We start from the raw sequence: 9915 nt of genomic DNA, 5'->3' as shown, positions 1-9915 counted from the left end.
TGCTTGAATTAATCTCTAAGGCAGCTCCTTATATGTTTTGTCATTCCTTAAAATTTGACTTTGGTTAAAATGGCTCCCTATAGATGAGGAGTTGAAATTTGCTCCCTATTCCATTATATATATATATTTTATATGTATTAAAGTATTGAGTGAATTATATTTTATGTATTTGATTATTATTTTTTTATATGCTTGTATTTAATTATTTTGTGTATTTGATTATATATTTATTTGTATATAAATATTTAATTATTTTGTGTATTTGATTATATATTTTGTGTACTTGATTATTTATTTGTGTATTTAATTATTGATTATGTATATGTGTGTATCTCATTATTTTAATATAATGTGTATGTGTGTATCTGTTTATATGTGTATGTGTGTATTTGATTATTGATTATATATATTTAATTCATTTTGTGTATTACATAATTTTTCTATATGTTTTAATGTAATGTTTTGAAATTGATCCTAAAAATGAATGTCAAAATTATTTAATTAGATTATTTAATGCTGTATTTAAAATAGTAATTATTATATCACAAGGATAGTATTTATTTTTGTGATTTTTTACACAGTTTGACAATTAAATTTTGAATTATGGAAATATTTTAAATAATTTTGTTAAATAATTATTTTTAAAAAATATTAGAAAATTTATTTATAAATATATTAAATATTATAAAAATATAATACTGTCATATTTATTATTAAATTATCAAATAAATAATAAAATCTTGTAATAATAAAAATTATAAATGAGGTAAAATAAATAGAATTGAAATTTATTAATAAACAAGTGGGATAGGGAGGAGAATAGGGAGTGTAATTGGAGCATGCACAGTTTTCTAAACAAAATCAGAATAGAAAGTGAATTATTTATAATATAATAAGGAGTAGAATAGGGAATGTGGTTGGAGATGGCTTTACAATCTTTAAAATACCAGAGATGTAAAGAGGTCGAGAAACCATTACATTCTCCTAGAGACCATCCTCGGGGACCATGTCCCCCAAAAATCATGACAAGCTTTGACTTGTCTTGTAAATTTCCTCTTGATAAGGGGAGGGTCCCGAATAAAGTGTAAGTACGATAACTTTGACATCCAAAAATTCCTTCAAGAATTTTGTAAAAATGATATATATTATCTGTAAGAATAGATACGTTTTTTGAGGTCTATCATTTTCACATAACTCTTGGAAGAATTTTCTCCTCAGAGTATATCTATTCTTATAGATAATATATATCATTTTCACATAACTCTTAATATGCTCCTCTATATTATCCTAATATGCTCATTTATAAATAGACATGTTATCATTTTAAAAAAAATGTATGTATCCGATATTGATTTAAATACAATATTCAAATTTTTAATGTCTGACTTAAATATCAAAATATTTGTATGAAAATTATTTTGTGTAATTTGATTATTCTCTTTATTGTAGAGTTCAAATAACTTGACGATGTTATTTATAATTAATAAATTTATTATTATATTTAAACAATAACTTAATGATAATATTTTTAATTAATAAATTTATTATTATATTTAAACAATAACTTAATGATAATATTTTTAATTAATAAATTTATTATTATATTTGAACCAATATAATATTATTTTTTTTGTAAGCATTGAAAAAGTTCCTAACATGCGCAATCCTCTGTGTAGATAAGAATTAGATTAACATCTCAAAATAAGGGGCTCTTTGTGCGTAGTGAGCACTAGTCCAGTCACTGTGCCTAACTGAATCACCATGATTAACCCCCTCACATTCTGTCGGGCCGAGTATGAGGCATCTGGGTGAGCGATTCACTTTTTGGGACAAGAATTAGATTAACATTAATTAAAATTAAAAAATAAATTTTTGTTTAAACCTATCACATTATTCAATGGGATAAGATCGAAAATAAAAAAAATATATAAATCGATTTAATAAAAAAATAATATCGTTTTTTGACTTTTTCTCTATAGTGGGCCCCATTTTCTTCTCGAAAATTCCAGGGCAAAAAAGGTTCTTATTCTGAATTTCAAATTCATTTGAAACAACTGTTTTTCTGAAACTCGTACAGAGAAGAGGAGCCAGAGCCGCTGTGCGAATGGGTGGCGCGGCGACAACTTCGCCGACGGCGGTGGCAGGAGTGGATTTTGCCAGAAGCTCTGTGCAGAAGCACACAATCTCAAACTCGTTTCGCATCTGTGTCGCCATTGATCGGCTAGCTATGCACTTCTGCTCTTCACCAAAGAATGACGCCGTTGAGTTCTCCAACCTCTGCCTTGCCCTTGCCAGGTATTCCTTGTTAGAACATTAGAATCCTTGCTTATTTTCGTATATAAATGTCTGTATGCTGATAATTCTAATTTTATTCCAGAGTCGAGCGTTGTTTTTCTCGCTTTGCAGTTTGAATTTGACCTATTTAGTCTTTTAGATTTATTCTTGAATTCCGCATAAGGCCTTTTAGTTGATTGGTTTTGGATATATATGATGGTGGATTGAGTATTTATTTGGGCACAGGTTCCTTGTTCAGTGAAATTGTAAGTTCCCAAATCTGTTGTTTGAAGCTCTCTGTCTAGTCCAAATTGGATCTGGTTTAGGTTTAATTCTCCTGTTTTCTCGAGCTTGTATAGGATAGGGCAATATATAACATTTCGTGGGTTTTGGTTGTGTTATGCACCAATCCCCAGCCCAACAAAAAAGAAGCCCTTGTATATTCTTCCCTTTTGTTCTTTGGAATATGTCAGACTGTTGCAATGCTTGGCCTTATATTTTCTTTTTTAACCCCCCCCCCCACCCCAAAAAAAAAAAAAAAAAAACTGCTGCGTCCTCATCCGTATGTCATTTGTGACTGCTATGTTTTTATGACTGGTAATGCGCCATTACTGATTCTTTGTGCTGCTCGAATGTGGTATGGTTCCCCAATTGTCTGACAAGTTGCTATTCTAGGACTTTTAGTCGTGCATGGAGTTTGTAGAGACTTTTAAGAGGAAAAAGATGTATCTGGTGAATGCTCATGTTTTCTTCGGGTGATTTCTGACCACATCTATTTTATGACTTCAAATCATATTATCTGAAAATGGATGAATTGGTAATGAGCCATTAATTATATTTTATCGTGCAAAAGCTGCAGTTGCTGCTCCAAAGTGGTTTGATTTTTCTTCTTTCCAGCACCTCTAGATCTTGAACAAGTAGCGTACTAGTGTTGATCAATATCTGCTACCTTATAAGATAGGGTACTTAATCTCCACATGGTCAAAATGCATCTGGCCGTGTTATCTGTTTTTTCATTTACATTTCAGATACAACCTTTTCAAATGCTACATAGTCCATTTATACATAATGGTAGAGGGGCCATCCTTGGAACCAGACATTGCTTGCATCGTTCAGGTATGTTGCTACCAGAGTAACCCTTTGGTCATCAGCCACCCGATGGATGTTGAACAACTTCTCGCACCTCCTGATCCACCACCGGGGCTTCATTTCATCAAACATTGGTAATTCTAACGTAGGCATCGGAGAATTCGAATGGCCAGAATTCACCGGAGCTTCTAGCCTCCTTCCCACCATATTTTCACCCATCACTGTCGGATCAACCCCCTATTCAGAGGATCCGACTACTCTCTGACTTGTGCCAATACCCAGGAGTATTGGATCCATTCTCTCACGAGAGGGAAAGTCAGGGGACAACCTTACTGGTGCCTGATTTGAGAACATTAGTGCGAATTGTTGCATCTCTTTTCACAACCGATCTGAAACATCCTCCAACTTCTTATCAACCATGGCTCTTATAGCTTCTTCCATTGATCCTACCCGATTCTGCATCTCCATCTGTTTCATACGTGTGCCGTCGGCTATTGCAACGAGATCACTGGAAATTGTAGGCCAAAACCTTGCTTTGATACCAATTTGTTAGATCTTTGATCTGACAATTGAGAATTCTCAATTTTTGAGAGGAATTGAGAAGAGGGGAATTGGGTAATTAGGGGGATAGATGTGAGGGAAGAGGGAGAGAGAGAATTCAGAAATGAGAGGAAAACTGATTTCCAATTCATTTATCATATGGGGGTAGGCGTAGATTGAGCGCCAAAAACGGTTATCCCATCTCACTTGCCTTAGAACTTGCCATAGGACATATTGGAACATTCCTCTAGCTATGCCATGTCACAGTCGCTGGGACTGTTGTCAACTTCCGTCCAAGGAGTATTAGAATGGGATAGGGAATGGTAGTAGAAGAGAAAGGTTTAGAGAGAAGAAGAAGATTGAGGGAGAGATAGAGAGAAAGCAGGGAGTAAATTTGGAATTTGTTGATTGATTCTCGATAATGATTCTTAGGAGCCGTTTGGACTTATATAGCTATCCTAGGGGCTGCCATAGCAGATTGCAGCTCTCATAACCAACTATTTTGTTCTATCCCAAACACCTTTACAGCTGGATATTCTCTCTAACTAACTAGCAGCTGGAATAAAAGAGAATTCTATGGAATAACAAAAGAACATAGCAAGCAATTTAAAGACATAGCAGAAAAATAAATCCGCAGCAAAACTTGGCATGGTTCCGTGACATGCCAATACACGTGGCATATTTAATCGAGGCCTAACAACCTATTACATAAGGCTCAACAGCATTGTCATGACCCTAGGGTTTAGCTTGGGTCTAGAAAGGAATTTGAATAAGAATTAGAGGAAGAAGAGCAGAAAGGGAGGGAAAGGAAGAACAAAACATAATTGAGGGGGAGAGAGAGAAGCCGTGGAAGAGTATTGAGAGAGAGAATTGAGATTCAAATCATTCATTAAGCCCCTTCCTCTAACTACTCAAGCCTATTTATAGGCTTACAATTGAAAATGCTAACAACAACAGAAAATACAACTAATAAGGAAGACACGACATGTATTACTAATATATCCTTGGGGTTCCTTAGGGTCATGACAATCCCCACCCCTTCAAACAATTCTTGTCCCCAAGAATTGGCTGTTGTTAACCCTATTATTCAGCTAATTCCAGCCTTAATAATTTGTTTTCTTCTTCGCCTTTTCTTGTTCTTATCTCTCACTTTTCTTTTCTTTTGTCTTGCCATGTCTTTTCCTCCGAAAACAGCAATATCATGATTCGCTGTGGCACCTGTTCCAGCCATCCACCCATTCCTTGTTGATTTCAAAATTAATTCCATTTGACCTATCACACCTTCCACCATAATCTCTCTAACTGTAGAGAGTAAGTCAAATTGCTTTGCAGGCTGAAATTTGGTTCGATGCTGCTGCTTTCCAATGGAAATGAGAACTATCAAAGCAACAAAAGTCTCGTTCCCTTACATAAAGAATTTCCCCACCATCTTCCCAATGTCTTCTTTCTCTTTAGTAGAGGTATCCTCAATTGGGGTATCTTTAACTTCCAGCAGATTTTTTTGTCAGTGAAACCTTGATAGCTTCTTCAACAATTACCATTACTTCCTTGGCAGCCTGAATTGCCTGATCCAATTTAGGTTTTTCCTCATTCTTTGCAGCTACCGTCCTTATCCTTAGGTCTTTATTAGTCTCATACTTTTCATCAGCTGCAAGGACACACTATCACCATCGCCATCCTTCCCTTCTATTGCTGATACATCAACCTCCAGTAGATATGAACAGTGATCCCCACCGATAGCATTGTCCAATCTCTCTTCCTTGCTAAAATCTTTAGTTACAATTGGCCGGTCCAATTCCAATTTTTCCTCCAATTCATGCTTGGCATGATTTGCAGCCTTAGAAGCTTCCTCAATCAATTGTCTGCCCTTAATATAACTGTTAGGCTGCAACTCTTGCTTTCTAAAAATGGCTTCCAAGGCGAGTTCCTGCAGCCTTGCTCTCTTGGCTACCTCTTTCACAGTTGTCGGCATCATCATCCTGACCATTGACCTCAGTTTGTCCTTTAAACCACTAACAAATCTTGATACAAAATAGTGCTCTGTCAAACCTGGCTGATTACTCCACAATAGGGATCTTAACTCCTCAAATCTATCCCAATAATCTGTAACCGATCCGTCCTGACTTAATTTGTTGAACTCCTCAGTCACCTTAATCATGTTCTTTTTCATCCCAAATTGGTCATGTAAATTTCCAACAAGATCAGTCCACTTGATCTCCCCTTCCGTAGACATTGGAGTATGATTGACAGTGTGGGAAGATGAACATCTTACCTGAATTTCCGATTTCAAGGCCAGTAGTTCCTTGGCCTCTTGCAAGCCATAGGTCATAGGAAGGGTGCCTTGACTGGGCAAAATTGGATCAGCTACTGCCCGGGGAGGAAAATTCGGTGATAGTCGGAATTGAGGTAGCAAAGACAGCTTGTTAAACATGCTGTTGATCCGCTGGACATGTTGCTCCATCATCTCTCGATGCCTCTCCAAGTCACTCCGCACTCTTTCTCGAGAGGCAGCTAGATCCTTCCTTATGTTTTCTTTGCTGGCTGTATTATCCTTCATGCCATGGGTCATTGCCTCCTGCATTACCTTGGATTCTTTAGCTTCAGAATTCAACCTCTTAAAATGATCAACAGCCTCTGAAAATCGACCTTCCATAGCTCGTTATTTTGTACAATCTTCCCTAATCTGTAATTCAGTTACAACCTCTAAAGTTCAGTTGTTGTTGAACAGCCTCCAAAACAATTGTCGAGTCTACCTCAAACAATATGCTAGCTTTGAACAGTTTCAGACAACTTGTTCTAAGCATCTTCAGAAACCTGCCAGGCAACTTTTGAACTCGACACTTCCCTTTCGCTATTACTTCCGTACTGCAACACTAAAACCAAACTTATGTTGCGCACTTATTTCCGAAAATCGCTGATCTAAACAGCTTCGATCAGCTTTCAAGAAATGGCAGGCTTCTGCCGTTCGCTTGAGAATTTTGGTCTCAATTGATGTTCGCCTGAGTTTCAGCCAACTAACAATCGACTTCCCTCTGAGTTCGCGTTCAAAATTCAAGCCATCGACTCTCAGTTTCGCCAACTGCAGTTTCCTACTCGCCTCAACCTCACTTCAGCAATCGAGGATCGAATTTGTGTGGCCTTCAAGTTCGCCCACTCGCAGCTTCCAACTTCACCATAATTCCGTCACTGGAACCTCACGAAACAACCTCGATCAGCCCTATCCTGACTCGCTTAACTCACAAGCAACAACGGAGATCTGCATTTCCGCTCCCGACCGCTATTACCTTTCGCCTCAATCACATGCAGCGAGTTTGCTAGAATCAAATTGATTTAAGGCTAGCCCCAGCGGAGTTGGAACCCAATCACCGTCCAACGTCTTGCTTTTGAAAGCAACTTCCGCTACGTAACTCGTCCTTACCTGATTTGATTTCGTCACTGAGAGCAATAGCCTATGGCCGCATGCAGATAACGGTCCTCCTATTCCGCGTTTGATTCACAGCGGATTCGAGATTGCTCGGACTCGACTGCGATCGTTGTAGCCTTCGATCGCTCCAATCTGCTTCTCTTCGATGCCTTAATCTCCGTTTAAATCTCTACTCGATCAATTGTCAGAAGTCGCTTACACTCTGGCCAGTTCGATCCACTTCCACGCAAGTGGTGTCTTCCGATTTGCCCCTGCTCACCTCGATCAGTACTCGTAGCAGTCTCTTGAGAACCGATTCTCTTTGTTGATTTGCTGAATTAACTTCACGAAATTGCTACTCTGATGTGGACCAGCTATTAGAAAGTGTCGGAATCACATTCGAAAATCACCTGGTCTACTTTTGCTTCAAAAGTCGAACTAGAATAGCCAGAATTCACTGCCGATAATTGTTGAAATTACTCAATAGAGAAAATTGCCGAGGACGATAGCTCTGATACCAAATGTCATGACCCTAGGGTTTAGCTAGGGTTTAGGAAGGAATTTGGATAAGAATTAGAGGAAGGAAGAGCAAAAAGGGAGGGAAAGGAAGAACATAACAGAATTGAGGGGGAGAGAGAGAAGCCGTGGAAGAGTATTGAGAGAGGGAATTGAGATTCAAATCATTCATTAAGCCCCTTCCTCTAACTACTCAAGCCTATTTATAGGCTTACAATTGAAAATGCTAACAACAACAGAAAATACAACTAATAAGGAAAACACGACATGTATTACTAATATATCCTTGGGCAACTAATAAGGAAAACACGACATGTATTACTAATATATCCTTGGGGTTCCTTAGGGTCATGACAAGCATGCTAATGTGACAGTCATACTCTCAAGGTTGAGTTTTTTCTCCCACTGGGGGAGAATGATAGGGATATGTTTCCTATTTTGATTTTATTTTGGTTTTAGAAATTAGATTTAGATTAGGATTTATTTTGTTATCTTGTTTTTTTGATTTGTTTCCATTTTTTGTTAGATAATTATAGATAAATAGGATTTAGGTTGAAATCATTTTAGGATTTAGATTCCTAAACACACTATAGTTAGGTTTACTTTTGGCCTAGAAATAAGGCTCATATGTAACTTTTTATTCTGTTCTTGATTATTGAATACATTGGTATTGATTTCCTCTCTTGGCTATTCTTCTCTTCTCTTCTTCTCTATTGGCTTTACTTCTCCTTCTTGTTATGTCTCGAATATGAGGCTTGGCTATTCTTCTCTTCTCTTATTCTCTATTTGCAATGTGAGGTTGAATCTATTCAGTAATAATTCTCAGAATTCTCTTTTTGCTTTTCGACTTTTATTCTTTCGTTTCTGTTAGATGTATAAAATACACTGATTGTATATCCTCAAGAGAACAGTACAAGAATATATATATGCATACATTTACTTAAAGATAAATACACTAATATCCCCTTACTTATCTTATTTAACACTCCCCCTCAAGTTGGAACATATATATTGAGCATGCCCAGTTTAGTACAAATATAATTCACACGAGACCCTCTAAGAGACTTGGTGAGTAAATCGGCCAGTTGATCGTTGGAACCCACATATGTTGTAACTATATCCCCAGAGAGCACATTTTCTCTAACAAAATGGCAATCAATTTCAATATGCTTAGTTCTCTCATGAAACACAGGATTAGAAGCAATATGTATTGCAGCCTGGTTGTCACAAATCAATTGCATAGACTTAACTTGCGTAATCCCTAACTCCTCAATTAATTGCTTCAACCACACTAGCTCACATGTTGTTACGGCCATTGCCTTGTATTCAGCCTCTGCATTGAATCTGGCGACAACAGTTTGCTTTTTACTTTTTCAAGAGACTAGGTTTCCACCCACATATACACAGTATCCAGATGTGGATCTCCTGTCACTAGGTGATCCTGCTCAATCAGCATTCGTATATCCTACAATCTGATTGTGTCCATGATTTTGATACAATACACCCTGACCAGGAGAAGCCTTAATATACCAAAGAATACGGATCACTGCTTCCCAGTGACTATCATAAAGTGAATCCAAGAATTGACTTACCACACTCACAACAAATGAAATATCAGGACGAGTGACTGTGAGGTAATTAAGTTTCCCAACTAGTCGACGGTAGCGTCTAAGATCAGAAAGGGGCTCCCCCTGTCTCGGTAACAGCTTTATATTTGGATCCATAGGGGTATCTATAGGCTTACATCCAAGCAATCCTGTCTCCTTTAGCATATCCAAGGCATACTTCCTTTGAGAAATATAGATGCCTTGCTTTGACCGAGCTATCTCAATACCTAAAAAATATCTCAAAGGACCCAGATCCTTAGTCTGAAACTGTTGGTGAAGATGTGCCTTCAATTCAGTGATACCAACATCATCATTTCCTGTAAGTACTATATCATCAACATACACCACTAGAAGAATGTAGTAGCCAAACTGGGAACGATAAAAAACAGAATGATCAGCTTCACTCTGAGTTAACTCAAACTCAAGAACAACTGAACTAAATTGACCAAACCAAGCTCGAGGAGACTGTTTTAAATCGTATAACGA

At 37.2% G+C, this 9915-nt stretch overlaps 1 protein-coding gene across 1 annotated transcript in view; it reads left to right on the top strand.

Moving 5' to 3' along the window:
• The first annotated feature begins 2060 nt into the window (after window positions 1-2060).
• Window positions 2061-9915, top strand: part of LOC127812464 (E4 SUMO-protein ligase PIAL2) — a 63716-nt gene continuing 55861 nt past the window's right edge. The window contains exon 1 of the mRNA XM_052352855.1: window positions 2061-2295. Within this exon, the coding sequence (XP_052208815.1) occupies window positions 2105-2295 (191 nt within the window). The 5' untranslated portion in view covers window positions 2061-2104. The remainder of the gene's footprint in view (window positions 2296-9915) is intronic.

Source organism: Diospyros lotus, chromosome 11, assembly GCF_014633365.1.
Source record: "Diospyros lotus cultivar Yz01 chromosome 11, ASM1463336v1, whole genome shotgun sequence".
Taxonomy (NCBI): domain Eukaryota; kingdom Viridiplantae; phylum Streptophyta; class Magnoliopsida; order Ericales; family Ebenaceae; genus Diospyros; species Diospyros lotus.
The sequence above is the reverse complement of the archived record's forward strand: the minus strand, read 5'-3'. Positions and strand labels throughout refer to the sequence as shown.